This window comes from Convolutriloba macropyga, chromosome 4 (assembly GCF_964194025.1).
Source record: "Convolutriloba macropyga chromosome 4, txConMacr16.3, whole genome shotgun sequence".
Lineage (NCBI taxonomy): Eukaryota > Metazoa > Xenacoelomorpha > Acoela > Convolutidae > Convolutriloba > Convolutriloba macropyga.
Window position 1 is genome coordinate 54,126,622 of NC_134471.1, and position 24,040 is coordinate 54,150,661.

Here is a 24,040-nt window from a genome sequence, read left to right on the forward strand (position 1 = left end):
GTTTGATAATCGTTGCTTCCGAAAAAGCTCCTTTTTCACACTATCTTATAGGTCTCAAAACACATTAACATAGCTGGCAGATTGGCAGAAAATAGCTTCGTAGAACTGCATTATCAAAAAGATAGTAAAAGAATCAGACCAACAAAATTGTTTTTATTAAATGCTGAGATGTTATTTTAATTAAGAATCTGTTTAGGTTATTGCTGCTTCTATTAAATGCTCTCAAATGGAATTCAATTAGAGTGATACGGACTCAATTGACCTTATCTCTTAGAATTAAAGCAAAGAAAATTCCGTTTCAGAGTCAGGAAGTCATTTTTGAGAGCGAGGTAAGTCACGCGTGACCAAAACATAATCAAGCGAATGAACAAAAAACTGGCTCCAATATGAGTGAAAAATGACCTCACATACACACTTCAGTTGACATTGCATGAACGAATGAACAAAAAGCAGATTTGAAGTGGTTGTGATGTCATATGATCGTATCAAAAATCGGTTATTTTCCGTTTGTGATCTCCTGGTTAGTGGGTGCATATTTTTTACATTTGATTTACTATGTAATGACACGAGCTCTGTAACTGGGGGGGGGGGGCATAACGTACTGGGGGGCACAAACGGAAAAGATCCCAAAAATTTTGACGAAATAAAAAAACCAAAAGAAGGCAAATAAAAGCCGTAGCTTTTTGTTGCTTGCCGTAGCTTTTCGGCTACTGCTTCAAAGCAACTCTGAATTGTCTTCGATTTGAAGAACATGCCATACTTAAAGAATTTTTATCGCATAAGATCTGATAAAAATCCTATCAGAAAGATGAGTCATAGCTTTCCGATTGTTTATATTACAAGATCTTATAAGATTCTTATTAAGATCTTACACGAAAAACATTTTTTGTCAGCAGAATTTTCATGTGTAAGATCAGATACAGAATTTTTATCGCATAAAATCGCATAAGAGGAATTTTTACGGTGTAAGATCTGACAAACGTCAGCAAGATGGTTTTGTCAGAAATTTGTCAGATCATGCACGATAAAAATTCTGAGAACACTGGGGTTATCACAAATAGAAAACATGTTCTCTAGATAACTTACCTTTGAAAACATCCGGTGGCAATTTCACCTTTGCACCGGTTCCACTGCCAGTCGAGTTTCCTATTGTTGTGTTTTTGGTTGTAGAACATCTTAAACTTCTCAAATGTTGCTTGAAACTAAAAACAATGGTTCACATTCTAAATCAAATAAAAATTTAAAATTCGGGATAACTTTGCCATATTGTTACATGCGTTATACATTACGTTAGCCAGGAACACAAAAATCTGGTCACCGTTAGTAAAATTTGATCGCTATCACTCGTTAGCAAGCAGGGCCCCATTTGAAAATCAGCAATGTTTATTGAAAAACATTATTAATTATCCGGCAAGCCATTAAAACAGTTTTGACTTAAAATTGAATTAAAATTTATTGGCATTGTCAAGGAAATCGTGTCTTCCGGAAAAGGCAACAGCCAACTTTCTATTGATGAAATATTAGGTACCTAACAACACAATTTTGGAACAACTTGGATCCCGACCAACCGAAAAGGATTGCAATCTACTATCTATGCAGCTTTAAATAAAAAGTCATTTTTCGATAAAAAAAAACAACAATCTATTCAAGGTTTTTGTTTGAAAAGCAAAATAACATCAAGTAATTTAGAAACCAGGAAACTTCAATGGTCACCTCTTTTGGTAGAATATAGCCTTTGACATTGTTAAAAGGCCACGACGCACTAGTTCCCACAATAATTGAGAAATCAAACTCCATAGTTGCCGGTGGCTTTTTAAACTCTTCGCTCAATTTCTTTGACAAATTAACGTCTGTGAACATTTTCTGGAACTTGTTTGTGTACTCGAAGCCGCATGTGCCTTTTAGTTTTTCGATCATACTCTGTTCAGCATCATCTGAGACGGAGCTTCCGTTCACCAGTCTGTTAGCTAAGTGTCGTGAGTACTGACGGGCAAATACGTCCTTCTCTGAGATGTACTTGAATATCATCATAGAGTCCTGCATGTGCTCATCTAAGTCATTGTCATCCGATTTCCTAGAAACGAAAGTATTTTAATGTTTGCTCAAACTAAATTCTCTAAATTTCAATAAGACACCGATAATATTGCATAATAGGTGGTTATAATTCCGTTACTGTTATAAAAGAACGAATTAACGTTCAAATCCTTGTCACGATTAAGCTGTTGAAGATAGGAAACAATGCAAAACCCACCACTGCCAAATAATTAAGGCTAGAATTACAAAGTTGCTGTGCGGCAGGTCATAAAAATTTATAATCTCGAACTGCCAAGAAAGGATGGACTAACTTGTAAACAACGAAAAGGCAGTAAATAAAACATAACCGACTAACGTCGGGCGAATTGCTCTTAAACGACTGGCGAGCGGTTGGCTTCGTCACTAGCTAGCCACGGTTTAGTGAGGCTAGCTTTAGCTTGATTCGACTCAAACCTTTATGATGCAACTTGATGCAAATTTTAGTTTTCTAGCCTTGTTAGTAAATAAACCAAATAAAAAACTGATATTCTAAAAATTTGCAAAGTATTCGTTGGCCAGTAATGATTGTTAAACTCAGAAAAGGACAAAAAAATCCAAAAACTTTAAAAGCAATCGCAAATTTTTTTTACAAAATCCTGCTAAAATTCAAGATACTAAAATCTTCGAAACCATTTCATTGTCTCAAGAGGCTATCAAGTATCCCTATTTCAAGCTTTAAATAGTTTCATTGGCTGATAAAGATCCATAAACTTGGAACATAATATTTTACCGAAAATTTGAAAATTAAATTTTATTAAAAAATTTCTAAAGCTGGAGTCGTTAAAAAAACATCGATAACCATTCCACTAGCTCTAGGAACTATGCGACAGCTTATCATCAAACCTTGGAGGAGGTCTCTAGGACCCTGGTGCCGGAAAAAAATGATTAAAAAATTCAAAAAGATTAAGAAAACTTGAAAAAGCTGGAAATTTTTAAAAATTCAAAAAAAAAATTGAAAATGCAAGTTGAAAAAACTGCTAAAAATTGTGATAAAATTTGAAAAATAATCTATTGCCGAAAAGCATTTTCCAGTAACTTATTGTCAAACCCTAACGGAGATTTTCTGTTAGGCTGAAAACCCTGAATAGTGACAACAAATGTCAAAAAAATTCCTGGTGTTGAAATCGTGAAAACATTCCATTACATTTAGAAACTATATTGTAACCTATTGTCAAATCCTAGAGGAGGTTCCTCGCCTTTTCAGGCTGGAGAAACCTAAAAACCGTCAAAAATTTTCAAAAACTTGAACAAAATGCAAGTGTAATAAAAAAATCGCTTAAAATTTGTCATTAGAAAAAAGAAAGCTATTCCATGGCAAATAAAACTTTTTCAGTAACTTAATATCCAACCCATAAGGACGTTTTCTGGCCCCTGTGTCAAGAAAGACGTGAATAATTAAACATAGCTGGCAGATTGCCAGAAAATAGCCGCAATAGCTTCGTAGATCTGCAGTCTCAAAAAAATCAGTAAAGACAGACCAAAAAAATTCGTCTTTTCATTGAAAACTGATATGTTATACTTTGATTAAAAATCTGTAAACTTTTTTTGCTGCCTCTATTGACTGCTCTCAAAAAACCTTCGTTTAGAGTGACACACACCCATTTGACCTTATCTCTTTGAATTAAAAGTAAATAAAAGTCAACTTCAAAGTGAGGAAGTCATTTTTGAGAGTGAGGTAAGTCAAGTGTGACCAAAAATTTAATCACGCGCATGAACAAAAAACTCGCTCCACTAAGAGCGAAAAATGACGTCACACATGCAATTCAGTTGAAATTGCATGAACGAATGAACAAAAAGTGGCTGTGACGTCATATGGTCGTAACAAAAATCATGACCAAATAAAAAAACATAGCAGGACAAGTCCTGACGTACAATTCAAAGAATTTTCATTGACTAAACAGAAAATCTAAACCTAGAATGGGCTATGAGTGAATTCAGAAAACCTTTTTAAAAAAATCAGAACAAAAAAATAAGAAAAAAAACAGAAAATCAATATCAAAATGCCGCATGTGAGCAAAAAAAACCCTAGCGAGAAACGAAATTTTAATTCAAACAAAAAACTAGGCCTAGCATGAGCTGTGAATGGATTGGGAAAACCATTCAGAAAATCCGATCCAAAAAATCGAAAAAACAGTAAAAATCAGAGTTAAAAAATTGTCAAAAAATTGAAAAGTTTTATCAAAAAAAATGCTTAAATTCGTGGTGATGTTGAAAAGTTGAAACCATTCCACTACCACTAGAAACTATGCAGTAAGCTATTACAAAAACCCGAGAGGAGGTTCCTTGACACCTAGGGCTGAAAGAACTCCAAAAATGACGAAAATTTTCAAAAAGCTTGAAAAAAATTGTGAAAATTAAAACAAAATTGCGTGTTTTTAGCGATCGGTTGTTCGAACGTAGCCACGGGGATGGGGGGATTGCACTGGGTGGGCTGATGGGGAGGTATGGGATGAGCAACAGTGGCGTGGGGGGGGCAACAGCGCGGTGGGAGTGGGGCAATAGTTGGGGTGTCTGCAACTTCTAAGAACCGCCCTTCACACCCTAAGTATAAGCCTCCAAAACAGTTTGAGATGAAACAGAGCTGAAAGGCTCTAAGAGCACTTAATGCCCGCTGGGCGCTACCTGTGTTTGCCTTTTTTGAGAACGAAAAGTAAAATCGGTCAAGCGAAAAATCGCATAAAAAAAGACCGACAGGACTAATATAATTGCTACAAACTTTGTTTGAGAGCAATTAAACACACTAGCCTTGAGCTGACTCGCAGGAGTGAGTCGATGTACTGTGCAAGTAACTCTGCTGCTGTCTTGGCTGGATCTCCTGATTTCGACTGCCCCGGAGCACCACCCGCAACCTAAAAATACACATGCAAGTTCAAAATGGATCCACAAGAGCAGCTGTATGTACGTTTGGCCAAGAAGTTACACATTGACCCCCCCTACAGCACAACTTTTGCTCATAGTCTTGACTGGCTTTCCAATCTGATGAATCTCAATATACCACACCTCAAGAATTCCTATCTTCGGTTTTGTTACTCCGACAGTAGACTGCACAAAATAGTAATCAAGTTCATTAGAATAATGAACATACAGCTAACATTTGACAGTTTAGGTCAAAGTCTCGAAATCAAAATGACACCTTCAACAGAAGGAACCACGCTCTTGCTGATTTTGCTTTCCAACGAGCACTTTACGGGAGTCTACCTCAAAGAATTTTTGAACATCATAGACTATACGTTTTCCGACTAGTGAACACAACTATTCAACGCACTAGAGTTCAGAATGGCATCAAATAAAAAGCATTTTGATCAAGAGCAACTACCCATCTAGCCAAAATATTTGTTGCCTTGTTGGTTGCTTTGGTTGTACACTTTAATTACCAATTTGCGCGCTTGACTTCGAATACAACTTAAGTTCAAGATAACAACAAACAGCCCTACAAATTGCTTTGTTTAAACGACACTATATACAAGAACCTTCAAACATTCTGAAAAAAATTTGTTGCTGCATATTTATGAATAATAACAACAAACAGAGTGTACAAAAAGGAGATCAGACAAATCTTCTTTTTCAATTTGCCCAAAATAAATCATTGACTAGATACGAAGATTTGATATACGTTCGTTAAACATTTTTAAAATACAGCAAACAAATAATAATAAAATAATAATAATAATAATAATAATAATAATAATAATAATAATAATAATATTTAGGATAAAGTAATCCACGGGTTCGCATAAAACCCGGCTATTGAATTGTTCAAATTCTATGGTTAATTTAAGTAAAGATGAGTTTCTTTAAGTCTATACAGTTTTCAAGAAGGCGATTAGTCAAGAGGACATATGGACTTCGGGTGTCTTGTCCTTGATCCAATTTGTGCCCTGCCGAATGAACAAAATTTTGTCACGAACTCGAAGATTCTTTGCTTCTGCGCCAACAATATTCAGTTCACGTCTTCGCATTAAAGCTTGATTCTCAAGATCAGCTTCTTCTTTTGTTAGTTGTCGACTCGAAACACAGGTTGGCTGCAGGATTGTTTTCTCGCAGAGAGAAAAATCATTCGTCGTTGATAGGCATTCGGTATCTTCAAAAGTATTGTTCTAGTTTTGCTCTCGTGCCGTCCTAGTCGTATCATGTCTCCAATATCGGCATTGACCTCGACGTGCGCCAGTAACTTTTGAACCTGGGCAAGATCATGTTCCTGACGTAGCCTGGCTTCTTTTTCGTTTTGATTCAGGGATGCCACTTATTCGCATGCCGTCAATCTCTTCAGGTTTTGGCAGAGTTTCAGGTCTTGGAGTTGGTACAACAGCGGGGATTGCTTCTATTGGGGACTTGCTTGAGGAATGATTTGATCTCGGAGACAGCTTTTTTTTGAGGTCGGTCATTTCGCTCTTAAGGTTTTTTATTTGGTTTTCCTTGCGCTCTTTTACCATCGCTTGGTCTTGTTAGTGTATCAGCAAATTTTTCTTGACGTTTCTCTTCGATAGAGGCGTTACATTTACCAACGGACAAGACTCCTTTCATTGCCGTTTCACTTGGGCCAGTGCAGTTCTCAGTTAAGTGCATTCGACGTCCACAAAAGAAGCAGTCAAAAGAGCTTTAATTTTTCAGAATTTCCTCAGCACATGTAGCGCAACAATCAGAGATTGACTTGATTCGATAGCCAGTATTGTTTTGGCATCTTTCACGGGCTCAGAGCCAGAGACTCAATTAGGGCGCCTTAGAAGATTGATAGTTTTACAAATGAACAAAAACTAGTAGGGGCTCAGAGCCCCAGACTCGGTAGCGACTCGTCAGCCGATCGTCTCTTCGTGCCACTTGTCTTGAAGATTCCAAGCTTCGCAGTTTAACGTCTGGTGTTTGATGGAGCTCTTGGTATTCTGCTAATACCAACTCGTCAGTTTATTCAGAGGCGCTAATAATGTGCTTTGTCACGTCGATTAGGTAGCAGTTCAGGGACTTTACAAGATCGTTATAGATGTAAGGCGCTCCTTCGCGTTGGCAGGTGGCATTACAAAAAAAGTTGGGGTTAGTCTTCAAAGTTTCAATGAGTTCGTCAACCATTTGAGGGATGTTTTTCTTTCTGGGATGAGAAGTTAGAGTATTATTCACGAGGTCACGCCAAAGAATAATGTTTCGGTTCCTCAGTGAAGCTGACGTAAGATAATCGTCACAATAGTTTGATGTGTTTGTGTGTAGGTCGAGGACAGGGTAAGAGTGAACAATGTCAGAGAGTTTCTCTTGTTCTGATAATTTTAAGTTACTGATGGAATGATAAAGGGAACTCGCCGCAACTATTTTGACCATACGGATAGAAAGGTGAAGATACAAATAATATAATATAAATTGAAAGGAACTTAGCTGGTTGAAGGAGAGTGATTACTACAGTGTCGAGGTATGACGTCCTGACTTTATGTCCACCCAATGATCTCGGTAAAGATAATCAATATATCGTCGTGATAAGCTCTTACGGGAATCAATGAGACTGGGGCCACCATGGCTGCCCCGCGTATTCAAAATGAGATACAAATTCAATAAACTATAGTATCACATGTTCCAATATCGTTTCTTCCTTCAGTTAAAAAATAATCGGATTCAAAATAAGACACAATGACTCAAAATGAGACACAAATTCAAACATAGCCGGCAGATTGCCGGAAAATAGCCGCCGTTGATTCTAATAAGCATGATTGGGATTGAAAGAATAGATATTGAATAAAAAAGATTTTTGTGCACAAACACTTTTTAAGTCCGATTTATTTCGTTGCCATTTCGTAGTTGAACATACTTCTGTTTCTTAGAGAGAGGCTACAGGGGCTACTATCAATACCAATAAGCATTAGAGAGAGTTAACTAATACTTATAGGAATGACGTTCAAATAGCGGGCATCTAAAATTGGGCTTTATGGGTTTATCCCGTTTCTATTTCTGACTTCAATTTCTATACTGACTCTGTTCATTTTGAATTGCTTTCCTGAGCAACTGATGTTCAAAATCACTTTTAGCAGAATGAGAAAAGAGAGAAACTAGCCTAGAGAAATCAAAAAGATTTCACGCAAAATGTTGAAAGAGCGGTAAAATGAGGTAAAGCGAAACATTTTTTTGTTCGACGAAGGAAAAAAATAGGAGCGCTATAATAGCCGGCTGAGATGAGGGCGGCTATTAAAAAAAATTTTTGTACAAAAACATTTTTTAAGTCCGATTTATTTTAATGGCATTTCGTAGTTGAACATACTTCTGTTTCTTAGAGAGGCTACAGGGGCTACTATCAATACCAATAAGCATTAGAGAGAGTTAACTAATACTTATAGAAACGACGTTCAAATAGCGGGCATCTAAAATTCGGCTTTATGGGTTTATCCCGTTTCTATTTCTGACTTCAATTTTATACTGACTCTGTTCAGTTTGAATTGGTTTGCTGAGCAACTGATGTTCAAAATCACTTTTAGCAGAATGAGAGAATAGAGAAACTAGCCTAGAGAAGTCAAAAAGATTTCACGCGACCAATGTTGAAAAAGCGGCAAATGAGGTAAAGCGAAACATTTTTTTGTTCGACGAAGGAAAAATAGGAGCGCTATAAGAGCCGGCTGAGATGAGGGCGGCTATTAAAAAAAAAGATTTTTGCCTAAAACATTTTTTAAATCCGATTTTTTAAATGGAATTTCGTAGTTGAACATACTTCTGTTCCTTAGAGAGGCTACAGGGGCTACTATCAATACCAATAAGCATTAGAGAGAGGTTAATATTAATTATAGGAACGACGTTCAAATAGCGAGCATCTAAAATTCGGCTTTAAGGGTTTATCCCGTTTCTATTTCTGACTTCAACTTTTATACTGACTCTGTTCAGTTTGAATTGCTTTGCTGAGCAACTGATTTTCAAAATCACTTTTAGCAGAAAGAGAGAAGAGAGAAACTACTAGCCTAGAGAAGTCAAAAAGATTTCACGCAAAATGTTTAAAAAGCGGCAAAATGAGGTAACGCGAAACATTTTTTTGTTCGACTAATAAAAAAAAACAGAGCAGGACAAGTCCTGACGTACAAGTCAAAGAATTTTCATTGATTAAAAAGAAAACTAGACCAAGAACGGACTATGAATGGATTGGGAAAACCATTTAGAAAAAAAACCGATCCAAAAAATCGAAAAAACTGTAAAAATCAAAGTGAAATTGCCGCATGTGAAAAAAAACCAATAGCGAGAAAGCGAATTTTTGTTCAAACCCCGTTTTCTCACTCTACTTCAAATTTAGAGCAAAAAAATGTCACGCCACAAAACCACTCGCGTTTTCGTTCCATTCCTGTTTCGGCGTGACCAAAATCACTACTCCAATTTGACTTCAAAAATCATGAAAATGTGTGAACAGATCTTTAAAAAAAGACAGCGCCCCAATACAATTCAAATTCTTTGAATCGCTGTGCGACAAAATACTTTTCTATCGCTGTGCGGCTATTAAAAATAATTGTCAAAAAATTGAAAAAATTTGCAAGTTTTGTCAAAAAAAATGCTTAAATTCGTGGTGATGTTGAAAAGTTGAAACCATTCCACTACCACTAGAAACTATGCAGTAAGCTATTACAAAAACCCGAGAGGAGGTTCCTTGACACCTAGGGCTGAAAGAACTCCAAAAATGACGAAAATTTTCAAAAAGCTTGAAAAAAATTGTGAAAATTAAAACAAAATTGCGTGTTTTTAGCGATCGGTTGTTCGAACGTAGCCACGGGGACGGGGGGATTGCACTGGGTGGGCTGATGGGGAGGTATGGGATGAGCAACAGTGGCGTGGGGGGGCAACAGCGCGGTGGGGGTGGGGGCAATAGTTGGGGTGTCTGCAACTTCTAAGAACCGCCCTTCACACCATAAGTATAAGCCTCCAAAACAGTTTGAGATGAAACAGAGCTGAAAGGCTCTAAGAGCACTTAATGCCCGCTGGGCGCTACCTATGTTTGCCTTTTTTGAGAACGAAAAGTAAAATCGGTCAAGCGAAAAATCGCATAAAAAAAGACCGACAGGACTAATATAATTAAGCAAGAGAACGAAAAACCATTAGCAAGAGAAGGAATTTTCGCTCACACACATTTTTCTCACACTATTCTAATATGAAAGTGATGAAATTCTATACAGTAAAACCACTCACTCGCTTTTTCGCTCCACTTCCTGTTTCGGCGTGACCAAAATCACAACTCCATTTTGACTTCAAAAATCATGAAAATGTGTGAACAGATCTTAAAAAAAACATAGCCGGAAGAATTCTGGAAACGACTCGAAGTGGATATCCAATTAAATGCCATCCAACTCCTCATCAGAAGAAAAAACGTGCCTCCAGTAATTTAGGATTCTCTTGAAATAAAACCATAAAACAAAAAGTAAAAAAATCAAATCTATTAAAATATGATAAAAAATCTGATCAAATTCTGTCATAAATTGATACCCCAAAAAACCATCTCTGCCACAATTACATCATCACTACAACTAGTAACTACTACAACTACTTACGAGATTTTTTAAAAATACTTGAAGCCAAATCATGAAAAAATAAGCTCCTACATACAACTTTAACTAAAAAACTGGAAACAATTAATATATTTTTTAATATTACAAAAGCACATAAATCTTAATTAAAATTTTTTTCAGCCAATAGGGTACCCAGAAGCTCGCAATACAATAGGAAAGTCAAAATAGGTTAAGAAACTTGTCTAAGGAACAGAAAAAACCGAAAAACAGCAAAAAAAATTAAGAAAATTAGTTCCAATTTTCGACATTTTTCGTCATAATCCTCAACAAAAAAAAATGCTTCATATCCACAAAACTGTAACCACGTGTTAACTTAAAATTGCTCAATTAATAGAGGCATCTTCAATACCCGTTTGAGGCAGTAAAACAAAACAATAATAAAAAAATCGTTAAAAAATAGCCCAAAAATCAGCAAAATACATGAAAACATCCGAATTAGCATAAAATTCATATAAATTTTCAGAAACCTTCAAACCACTACCAAACCCAGCCTAAAATTAACAGCAAATCATAACCAAACCTCTTAACCAAAAAAAAATCAGAAAAAAAACTGCTTTAAAATGCAGCACATGTCGCACGTGAACAAAAAATTTCGCTCGCTTACAGAATTTTTTTCACACCTCAATTTCTCGCTCTCTAGAAAACAGCGATATGAACAAAAAACCACTCTCTTTTCGCTCCACACTTCCTTCATTTTGTTCAGCACCAAAATCACTCCAAATTTTTTCACGCGTTTCATTTCCCGCTTCAAAAATCACTCAATAAAATTGATTAAAAAAAAAGACGTCTCCAATACTCGAGTCGTAAAAAGACAGCGCCCCAATACAATTCAACTTCTTTGAATTGTAAAAAATAGGAGCACTATAATAGCCGGCTGAGAAGATGAGGGCGGCTATTAATAAACTATAGTATTACATGTTCCAATATTTCTTCCTTCAGGTAAAAAATGATCTGCTTAACTCTTAGTTCGACAGGAGGTATGATTTTTTTGATATATGGCAAAAACTTTTCACTTCAGCTTTGGTACGATTGTCTAAATTAATGTGAACGATCTCCCAGTATCTTTAATTTATCATACAGTTGAACACCTCTAAACGTATTGAATTGCCCTGCAGCAAGTTGCACCAAGTAGAGTCCCCGTCTCTTGAAAAAAATTGACAACAACAACAAATGAAGATACGTTACTGAAAAGGGAAGGACTTCTGGAAAAACGAGAGGACAGCTGCTTTCTGTGGGACTGCAGTACAAACTCAGCAGATCTACGCTTCGGATCCCATTCCAAACTGGTCTCGTAGAGGCATTTTATGATGGCAGAAGCTGCCCTTGCCCTCAAAAACCAGTTCATAACATTTAAAAGAAAGAAAGAAAGAATTAATTTCGTTGTTGAATAATAAACAAGCAACGTGGACAAATAACGAGATCAGAGCGATCTTCTTTTTCAATTTGCCCAATAAATTACTGACAACAATGAATTCATAAACCTTCGTTCAATACATGCAAAATATAGCACAAATTAACAAATTATTCAGATAGGACATCAATTCAACAAACTAGAGTAGCACATGTTCAACATTGTTGTTCGCTTCAGTTAAAAACGAATCTAATTAGCTCGTAGTTTGACGCCAGATATGAGTTTTTCAATTTATGACAGAAATTTGTCACTTCAGCTTGGCTACCATTCTCTAAATTAGCGGGAATTATCTGCATTATCTTTAATTTGTTATATAGTTTAGCGCCTCTAAAACGTATTGAATTGCGCTCCAACTTCTTCTTACAAAATGGTTCCTTTAGCAAGTTAAGAATCCCACTTCTGGTTTTCCGGTCGTTCGATTTAAATTGAAACAAATTATTGCAGAAATATTGCTGGTGTAGACCATTGATTGATTTCAGAACAAATTTAATTAATTCGTATATGTGTAACTCGTAGATAGTCAACAACGAGTGCCTCATAAAAATATCGTCGCAGTGATCACCTTTTTTTCTAAAATATATTACTTTTAAAATTTTTTTCTGCAATAGGTAGATCGGTAAAAGCGCTGAGTAGGTACAGCAACCATAAACCAAGGCACCATATTGAATTAGTGGTGTCACATTCGAATTGTAGTAAGAAATTAGTTGATTCCGAGGAACATAATGTCTGAGTTTTGCTAGTATACCACATTGTTTACTTAGCTTACTTTGCACATGATCTATATGATCCCGAAAGGAGAACTTATTATCTATTTTTACCCCAAGATATTTACAGTAATGCTCAACTTTGATGTCAGTTTTGTTCAATTGGAAACTAAGATTTTCCGGGCCTTTTTTCACGTTAAGTTGCATTGTTTTACTAAGATTAAGGACAAGCTTGTTACTCTCAAGCCAGAGGTTTATGCTATCCAAGCACCCAACTGCTTCTATGTTAGTGTCGTCAGCAAAAAGTAAAACTTCAACATTTTTACAGACTAAAGGAAGGTCGTTTATATATATTAAAAACAGAAGAGGGCCCAAAATCGATCCTTGAGGAACACCGTTTTTGATTTCGCACCAATCAGAAGAAGTACCATTAATTACAACTTGCTGCATTCTATTACTCAGATAAGAGTTAAACCAGTTCCAGCAGTTGCCTCTAATTCCATATCTCTCTAGTTTTTCCAAAAGAAATGTATGATTGATAGTATCAAACGCCTTTTTTAAATCCAAAAAGAAACTAACTATGGTCGAATGTTGTTGTCTCATGCGAACAGTTTCGGTTAGCTCAACTAGTGCATCAATTGTACTATGTTTAGATCTAAAACCAAACTGCTTCTTATAAAATGAAGAGAATTTCTCAAAATATTGGTACACGCGATTGTACATAGCTCTTTCAAAAATTTTACTGAAAACTACAAGAAGTGAAATTGGCCTATAATTATTTTGGTCAAGTTTAGACCCCTCTTTGTGCAGTGGAAGAACTCTTGCTCGAGCCAGTTCTTAAGGAAAAATACCTTTGTCAAATGAAAAATTTATCAGAAACACTAGGTAGGGGTTGATGACATCTGAAGATAATTTGATTAGTATGTTACTTATATCATCAACACCTGAGGATGACTTGTTGTCAAGATTAGTTAAGATATCCCCCACCTCTCTCGCAGTAGTTTTGTAAAGATACATGGAGCATTGGTGTCTAGGAAAAGAAGGTTGGAAACTTTTATTTAGGTGCCTACTGACTTGATGTCCGATTGAAGCAAAAAAATTGTTGAACTCGTTTGCATTATTTTTATCCGAAGGCTCATCAAACTTCTGATAACAGCTGCTTAGGATTGGAAAATTCTGTGATTTATATGATTTGCCTTTAAGCTCATTGAGTAGTTGGAAAGTCTGTCGTTTCCTAAACATTTTTGGAACATTTGCTTTGAACCGCAGACATTATCTTTGTTGGCTACCAGATCAGAGCTCTTCAGATGAACAGATATCTGGAAAAACTTCATTCATTGTTTGCTGTTGTTCTCAGCATCTCACTGGCTTCAAATTTGTGGTTTGCTTTAATGAAGTCAAACTTCGCCCAGGAAGAATCGAAACCATTAATTCCGCGCGATGTTGGCCACTAAACCGCAGGTCGCACAGGTAAACAAACTACCCCAGCTAGCTTTCAAGACGACACCAAAGAAGACAGACAGAATTTTTGCTAATGTTACTCTAAAGGTTGCTTGCTTGCCAATAATTTAGGTTTCCTTAACAAAACCTCAAAACAAATAATGACATTTTCAGCAAACGCAAGCACACATCTTCGGATTTGCATCAGTCCTAAAAATTTGTCGTTTCCAATAGCATGACCTGTATAACCGCTTCACGGATGTTTATATTGAGAAAAGGGACTATTTAGAGACTCCTTCCCAAATAGCAAACATTATTCAGCGACCTAGAGATGAGAATGGCATCGAACAAAAGGCATTATTAAGAACAGCATTCCCCTAACTATCTAATAATTTTGACTACTGTTGAAAATGACTTTCAATACCAAGATGCTTTACTTTTGATGACAACTTTAGTTCGCAAGACAGCGAACAGTATTAAAAAATCACTGTTTAACCTTCATTATATACGAATTCGTAATATATTCCACCGGCCGATGCATTTAACAACCTGCTTAGGTTGTTCCAAGCATAGTCCGTCTTTCCCACTAGAACATGAGACAAAATAACCCACAATTTTAGAAACGAAATGGACAACCGGAAAAAAACCACTAAGGTTAGAACAGCTCCCGACTGGTCATGAGATTCCAGTGCGAAATCAGCAAATCCGTCCTGTAGTTGCATTTATGATAGCGGAACCTGCGTTATTATTGATAAACGATCGCCTTAAAGTTTACTTTCAAACGTAGCCACCATCTTTGATAGCTAATAGACAAAGAGCTCCCCAAAAAATGAGGTCAAATTGTATGATTTTGTATTACGAGGAAAATAGATTTCACAACACCACGCACACCCACTTCTCAATGCGCATATAGCATATTGAAATGAATATGCAAATGCAAACAGCAGATGACGGTGTTTTGAATGAAGAAATTGATTGATACTAATCAAATCAATTTCCGATATCAAATCAACTGAAACAAATCAATTTCCGATAAATCTTGTTTTTTGCCATTCAGAAAAAATCACAAAAGCCGATTGGTGCTAAATATCACACAAATGTAACAATGCAGAAATAATGGCAAAAACTGTTTGGCAGCAGCGGACCGAACGAAAAACATACACTTCCCAACCATCTCCTGGCAATTGTCGCCAATGACTTCCTCGAGTCTTTTATTCAAGAGTGTTTCCATGTTCTTTAAAGCAGATAATCGTACCTCCTATTTATAAATAGAACTAAAACAACGAAATTGGAAATTATAAACCTATTATAAATATTAGAAAAAGACTGCAATAATAGAACATAACGACTAACTACGGGCGAAACGCTCTCAAACGACCGGCAAGCGGTTGGTTTTGTCAGTAACTAGCTACGGTTTAGTGATGCTAGCTTTAGCTTAACTGAAGGGGCGTGAGGCCTTCAGTTCAGCCCTTAACTGAAGGGGAGCGAGCCCTTCACACCATAAATAAGTCTCCAAAACAGTTTCTGTGAATCGCTTACTTGGACACTAGTGAGCTGAAAAGCTCTAAGAGAACTTAATGACCGCTGGGCGCGACCTGTTTATCCAGTTTTTGAGGACCAAAAGTCAAATGGGTCGCATGCATAATCAGTCAAGCGGAAAATCGCAATAAAAAAAAGACCAACAAGACTAATATAATTGCTAAACTTCGTTTGAGAGCAATTAAAGAAAGACTAAAATTTTAGAACAGGACTTAACTTGAAAAATCGCTCCTAAGTTAAAACTTTACTATATCAACCTGAATGAATCATGACCACCGCTAAACACGGCCTATCGTCAGAATAACTAAACTCAAACGATTGATTGCCCCGTGAAAGCGACAAAGTTGTGCGAGACTGAAACAAGCATTTCTGGTATATCTATACTTTGTCATCAGCGTTCGATTTGGCCGATTGTGAACTGTGACTACAAATTTTAACTAACATAGCCGGCAGATTGTCGGAATAGCCTCGGAAGAAAAGATCTGCGTGCCGTAAAAAAGCGATAAACAGATCTAAGTTGAAAATAAAATCGACGCCGCTCAAAAAGATAGGTGCAAAACATTCAGCGATAAACTAATAACGCTTGTTAAAATTCATCCCGCAGAAGCTCCTATTGGGGACCTTTACGGCACATATGAGTTTCTTTGACCTTAAACAAAATTCAAATTAGTGCAAAGTTTTAGAGTGCAAAAGTCGATTTATTGAGTGAGGCAAGTCACTTGTGCTCAAATCTAATCACGCAAAAAAACTTTTGCTAGAGAGAGTGAGAAATGCCGTTAGTGAGAGGAAGAAGTTATTCAGAAAATTTGATTTTTTCAGCTTTGCTGTGTGAACAAATGTAAAACGAAAAAGAGCGTCAGACGACGAAACAAAAAAAGATATCAGGACAAGTCCTGACGTACATTTCAAAATATTTTCAATAAATAAACAGAAAACTAGACCCAGAACGGACTACGATTGAGTTGTGAGAACCATTTCTAAAGAATCAGATAAATTAAAAAAACAGAAAATGAATAATGAATGTTAAAATGCCGCAAGTGAAAAAAACACTAGCGATAAATTGAAATTTAGTTCAAACAAAAAAAACTAGGCCTAAAATGAAATATGAATGGATTGGGAAAACCATTAAAAAATCCGATCAAAAATCGAAAAAAAAACAGAAAATCTAATTGAAGTTGCCGCATGTGTACAAAAAAAAACACTACCGAGAAAGCGGAAATCCTCTAAGTGGAAATCCAATTAAACGCCATCTAACTACTCATCAGAATAAACGTGCTTCTACTAATTTCTTATTATCTTGAAACAAAACCAAAAGACAAAAAGTTAAAAACCAAGAAAATCAAATCTGTTAAAAAATGATAAAAAAATCTGATGGAATTTTTTTCATAAATTGAGATACCGAAACAACTGTTTCTGCCAAAAATTACATTCTCAAAACAACTAGTACTTACTAAAACCACTTAATAGACTTTTCGAAAAATACTTGCAGCCAAATCATGAGAAAAAAATAAGCTCTTACAAACAACTTGGACTAAAAAACTGGAAAAAGTTGATAAATTTTTTTGATATTACAAAAGCACATAAAAACAAAGAAAAATTCATTTCAACCAATAGGGTATCCAGATACTGATAAAAGACAATAGTATAGTAGTCAAGTCATAATAGGCTAAGAAACTTAACTAAAAAACAAGGAAAAAACAAAAAAACTGCAAAAAAAACATAACCGACTAACGTCGGGCGAATTGCTCTCAAACGACCGGCGAGCGGTTGGCTTCGTCAGTAGCTAGCCACGGGGGTGCACCGGGGGGCTTATGGGGGGCAACATTGGGTTGGGGGGCAACAGCGCGGTGGGGGGTCAACAGGGGGGGGGGAGGTGTCTCAACCTCTAAGATCCGCCCTTCACACTATAAGTATAAGTATAAGTCTCCAAAACAGATTGAGCTGAAACAGAGCTGAAAGGCTCTAAGAGCACTTAATGCCCGCTGGGCGCTACCTGTTTATCCCGTTTTTGAGGACGAAAAGTCAAAAGCGTCAGACGAAAAATTGGTCAAGCGAAAAATCGCATAAAAAAAAAGACCGACAGGACTAATATAATTGCTACAAACTTCGTTTGAGAGCAATTAATTAAGAAAAATGGTTTCAGTTTTCGCCATTTTTTGTCATATTTCTAAACAAAAACAAACTTCATATCCTCAAAACTGTCGCCACTTATTATCTAAAAATTGCTCAAGTAATAGGGGTCTTTTTGATACCCATTTGAGGCAGTAGAACAAAACAATCGTCAAAAAATTGCAAAAATTTAGAAAGTCATTTTTGAAAGTGAGGTAAGTCAAGTGTCACCAAAAATTTAACCACGCGAATGAACAAAAAAACTCGCTCCACTAAGAGCGAAAAATGACATCACACATGCACTTCAGTTGCAAGTGCATGAACGAATGAACAAAAAGCAGATTTAAAGTGGTTGTGACTTCATATGGTCGTAACAAAAATCTCGACGACGAAATAAAAAAATAGCCGGAAGAATTCCGCAAGCGACTCGAAGCACCACAACTCCACAAAAAGCTGAAGCCATGACCTTTTGTATTAAACCATTAACTCATTACCTCCGCGGGTCTGATCTAAAAATCGGTGAAATTTAAATCACTGTCACCAAGAGAAAGAAAATGCAGCAAAATTTTATTATTGAAAACGTTTGCTAACGTTAAAAAAGTCTGAAATATTTAGGATGGTCAAAAAACTGATAGCCTGACAAAGCTGACAGGGCCATCAATTGCCCTCAGATAATTAATGATTCTAATCTCAAAAAGATCGCGAAAGCAAACGGCAGATAAAAACCTTTCAAAAAAGAGTGCTCAAACTTAAGAATCAGAGAACCACTAAAATTAGATTTCTAATCACGGCAATTAAGACAAAAATAATACATGATTCTTCCTTGTTGTATATATGCTAGACAACAAGATTTCATACTAATTCAAAAATTAAATTATTCATAGAAAAACAAAAGCAACAGAATAATATTCAAAGGCAAACAATCGTCTAAAAACAATACCCAGCCCGGAATAAAATTGCAATGAATAGTAATAAGTCGATATGTTGGAAAAGACTTTCTAGCAAACTCCCAGTACTGCCTTATTTTGAATTAAATCAATTGCAAACCGAAGAAACCAAGATCTAAGAAAAAGCAGAATTCATTCAATTTTTTAACAACTGAAAAAATCAATATAACGGAAACAAAAGTAGGTGCCAGGACAAAACTAGAATGATACAAACGAGAATGTGAAGAATATGGACACAATGTTAGGAACACCGTGACAAAAAGACCAATTCTTGATTTTTGAAAGTTAAAAATCAAATTTAAAAAAATCAAGAGAAACGAGTACATTTCATTGATCAGCATTCGAGACATAGAAAAGACAACGAGTCATTCGAGACAAAAATCCAGCTTGCTGAACAGAATAAAACAAGAAAAAGCAGAATTCAGACATACGAAACAATGAAACATTTTGCAAAAAAGTGGTCAAAAAATATTTAAGACTGCATTTATGAAAAAAAATTGTTTTTTCAAAAACTTAACACCAAAAAATGATTGAATTTTTATTGAAACGAAATTGAAGTCCCTCATCTTCCCCAAAATACTATTTCTAGTAATTAAAAGCAAAATACAAACAAAAAACTGAAAAAAAATTGCAAAAAACTACGAAAATCGGATTAGCAAATGTACAATTTTATGAAACAAAATTACATCGAGGTAGAAAGAGGCATTGAGTATATGAATTATCAAAGGGAAGTTGTCATATTAACTGATTTTTGACAAAAAACAGCTAAAAGATCCAAAAATGAAGAAATTAATAGAAAAAAAAGCCAAAAATTAACTAAAAAATCAAGAAATATGTGCCAATTTCGCATTTGAAACGCAATTTCAGGCTATGCAAAATACTGTGCTAACAATTTCCCGGGTTTACATTTCAACATAGCATCGATTAAAAATTATTTCTACAAAAAACCAAATTACAAGCAAAAAAAACTAGGCCACTTAGACGAAAAAACGGCTAAAAACGGTTATCTATATGTGCCATTCAGTCAAAAACTACTTTTCAATGTCAAAAAGTCATTCACTAAACGCAGCGCATGATCAAAAAACTTCTCTCGCTCAGAAAAAATTAGTTCACACTGCAATTTTACTCGCTTTCGCTTTTAGGTCAAAACATCGTCTGAACGAATAGTACTTCCGGTAAAAAAAAAAAAAACCTTAAGAAAACCAATACTCCTCTTCGAGTCGTAAAAACCAAGAGAAGGCCAATAATAGCCCCAGCTATCGCTGTGCGGCTATTAAACAAAAAAGAGCGTCAGACAACGAAGCAGAAAAACCCACGATCACCACAATATAGCTCCTCTCAGCTTACAGCTTCACAGCTCGAAAAAAAAACAAGCTGGCCACTGATGGGAGTCTTAATTTTCCGTGAAAACGGGGATATTAAAGCTCGAGTCACGGTTGAAACTGAGCTGTCAATGATTTCAGACTGAGGTAGCAGTTCCACAAGGTTCGCGTTTAGGTCCATTATCAAATTTATGGTCACGACAATCAAATTATCTTCGAACTAGAAAACGTTAGAAAAACGTTTATTCGATTTAATTTTATTTAAAAAAAAGGCTATGTGTAGAAGAAACCAGTCAACAACAACAGCAAAACAGTCAATTGGTTTCTCTGCAATCTTCATTGTATTTTTCGAGCTTTTACTGACTTTTTTAAACTTAAAATCGAGTTTTCGTTGAAAATGTCAGTAAGCTGCTTGAATTTCTTTTGACAATAAGATCGGGTTAACCGTAGCATAAACGTGTTGTGCAAGCAGCTAGGAAAATCTCATTTCCAAGTTCTTAGGCGCAAAGAAAAGAAACCGTAACACCCTCTGTTCTTCCGAGCTTCGATAATTGCAATGTCATACACCATCGATTAATTGAAAAACTTATCGAATAGTTTTAAGAAATTAACACCAAACTGAAACTTTTAAGTATGACATTATCAAAGCGTTTACTCCAAGCCCTACACTGGTTATCTACAGAGCAAGCATCATTTTCAAATAGTTGAAACTCTTGGCTAAAGCTAATCGATCGAAGGCTCCTATCTATATGCAGAATTTATTTCCACGGAATACTACTCAGCTCCACAGGGCACCAAACATGGAACGAGTTAACTTCCTACACCAGAAAAGCGATAAGTTTAAAAGAGTTGAAGCCGTAGAAGACACGATTATTGTCAGCCATTTTGATAATACCAACCACTTTCAAGATTAGAGAGAATCGTAAATTTTTACAGTCGATAATTTTAGCCCTAAGCTGATAACAGAAATCTTGCTCAGCTCAATATTGGAGTAGTTTTGGATGCCAACTAAGACCACTCCCCCTGTAATGTTCATTGTATATCTCTATTATCAATGTTTTCAACTACCTTCCAATTATCTGGATATGGCTGATATGGGGAGGGGGGGGGGGGGGTGTGGGGGGTCAATCTCTAGGAACCGCCCTTCACATCATGAGTATAAGTCTCCAAAACAGTTTCTATTATAAATGTTGTATTCTACCTTTCACTACCTTTCAATTATTTTAAGTTAAAAGCCTATACACAAACGAAGAAAAGGACCTGTCAGAAGGTAAAAGAGTGCAATTATTGGGTCAATGAATGCGCACTGGATCCCCAAACCATAAATTCCTCACCTGCAAGCCTAATATGCTAGCCATTTAACCAACTGGTCTCAAGTATTCTATTTCCATTGAAGATTTGAATGTAGTTTAGTACCTGTTGATTCTGTGCAGCCTGCATGACAGTAACTGGATTGCGGTTGATGTACTGCTCATTGGCCATGTCCAGTGCAGTCACAAAGTGGGAGTTGTCTGCGAATGCTTTCTGGATCAGGTCTGTGAACTGCTTGTGTACTGAGATCACACCCTCTGCAAATAACTTTGGTAGCTCCGACTTTCCTGCTGCTCCCTGCAAAAAAAAAATGTCATGCACATTGGCATCAAACCATTCTCGGGTAAGCAAAGTCCTCGGATAGGTCATTGGTGATTAAATCATGCTTTAAAATAATCTTTAAGTTTCGATTCTTGTACCAGCTACAGTATGGATATAACATAGCCGGCAGATTGCCGGAATAGCTACGAAAGAATAGACCTGCGTGCCATATAATAGAGATAGAAACAGATACAGATCTAAATTGAAAAAAAAAATGACGCCGCTCAAAAAACTAGGGTAAAAAACATTCAGCGATAATTTAATAAAGCTTGTTAAAATTCATCCCGCAGAAACCTCTTATTAGGGACCTTTACTGCACATATGAGTTCCTTTGACCTTAAACAAATTCAAATTGAACTTAAGTTTTAAAGTGCAAAAGTCATTTTATCGAGTGAGGTAAGTCACGTATGATCAAAATCTAATCACGCAAATAACCTAAAAACTTTCGCTAAAGTGAGTGAGAAATGACGTCACGCGCGCAAATGCCGTTAGTGAGAGGAAGAAGTCATTCAAAAAATTTGACTTTCTCAGCTTTGCTGTGTGAACAAATGTAAAACGAAAAAAGAGCGTCAGACGACGAAACAAAAAACATAGCCGGAAGAATTCCGGAAGCGACTCGAAGCACCAAAACTTCACTAACAAAACCGTAATTGCAGCGGAAGCCACTACTTTTTGTATTAAACCATTAACTCACTACCTCTCCAAGTCTGCTCTAAAAATTGGTGAAACTTAAACCACTGTCATCAAGAGCAACAAAATGCAGCAAAAGTTTATATCATTGAAAACGTTTGGTAACGTTAAAAACCGAAAAAATTAAAGTGGTCAAAAAAGTGATAGACTGAAAAGTTGACAAGGTTATCAATTGCCCTCAAATAATTCATGATTTTAATCTGAAAAAGATTGCGAAAGCAAACGGCAGACAATAATCTTAGAAATCTTTTGAAATCTTTTCAAAAAATAAGTTAAAACTTTTCAAAAAATAAAGCTCAAACTTAAGAATCAGAAAACACCTATAATTACACTTCCAATCACTGCAATTAAGACAAAAAACAACACAAACTTGTTCCTTGTTGTACATGTGCTAGACAAAATGATTTCATACTAATTCGAAAAGACATGAGCAGAAGAATATTCAAAGGCAAAAAATCGTTTAATTTAATACCAAGGCCGGAAAAAAGTTGCAATAAAAAGTCTTAAGTGAAAATTGCGGAAACGGCTTGCTATCAAACTCTCAGTACTGCCTTATGTTGAATGAAATCAAATGCAAAACAAAGAAATGACGAAAATCTAAGAAAAAGCTGAAATCATTCATTTTTAAGTACTGAAAAAATCAATAAACCGAAAATAAAAGTAGGTGCCAGGACAAAGATAGAAAGATACTTACTAGAATGTGAAGAATATGGGCACAATGTAAGGAACACCGTAACAAAAACACATTCTTGATTTTTGAAAGTTAAAAATCAAAAAAAAAATCAAGAAAAACGAATACATTTCATTGTTCAGCTTTCAAAACATATAACAGATAACTAATCATCCGATACAAAGATCTATTTTTCTGAAGAGAACAAAAAATAGGAAAAAGCTGAATTCATAAATACGAAAAAAAAACATTTTGCAAAAAAAAGGTCAAAAAACTTTTAAGACAGCATTTATGAAAAAGTTTTAACTGTTTTTCAAAAACCTAACGCCAAAAAATAATTGAATTCCTATTGAAACGAAATTAAAGTCGCTCATGTTGCACAAAAAGACTATTTCTATCAATTACAACCAAAATACAAACAAAAAACTGACGAAAATCGGAAAAAACTACCAAAATCGGATTAGCATATGTAAATTTTATAAAACAAAATTACATCGAGGTAGAAAGAGGCGTTGAGTATATGAATTATCAAGGAAAAGTTGCCATGTTAACTAATTTTTGACAAAAAGACGGTTAAGAGATCCAAAAGTGAAGAAATTAATAGAAAAAAAAGCCAAGAGTTAACTAAAAAATCAAGAAATATGTGCCAATTTTCAATTTGAAACGAATTTTCCGGCTCTGCAAAACACTGTGGAATCAATTTCCGAGGTTGACATTTCAATAAAGTATCGAATAAACTTTATTTTTATAAGAAATCAAATTAAAAAACAAAAAAATTGGGCCACTTAGTCCAAAAAACGGATAAAAACGGTTATCTATTTGTGCCATTCAGTCAAAAACTACTTTTCAAAGTCAAAAAGTCATTCACTAAACGCAGCACATGATCAAGAAACTTCTGTCGCTTAGCGAAAATCTTCACCAAGACAGCTTTTCTCACTTTCGCTTTTAGGTCAAAATGCCGCGTGAACAAATCTACTTCCTGTAAAAAAAGAC

General features: G+C 35.8%; 1 protein-coding gene across 1 annotated transcript in view; it reads right to left on the reverse strand.

Moving 5' to 3' along the window:
- Window positions 1–24,040, reverse strand: part of LOC142337758 (cullin-1-like) — a 64,257-nt gene that overhangs the window by 18,772 nt on the left and 21,445 nt on the right. Inside the window, exons 7-10 of the mRNA XM_075387254.1 lie at window positions 21,472–21,663; window positions 4,819–4,922; window positions 1,714–2,074; window positions 1,087–1,202 (exon numbers count right to left, since the gene is read on the reverse strand). Coding sequence (XP_075243369.1) covers window positions 1,087–1,202; window positions 1,714–2,074; window positions 4,819–4,922; window positions 21,472–21,663 — 773 coding nt within the window. The remainder of the gene's footprint in view (window positions 1–1,086; window positions 1,203–1,713; window positions 2,075–4,818; window positions 4,923–21,471; window positions 21,664–24,040) is intronic.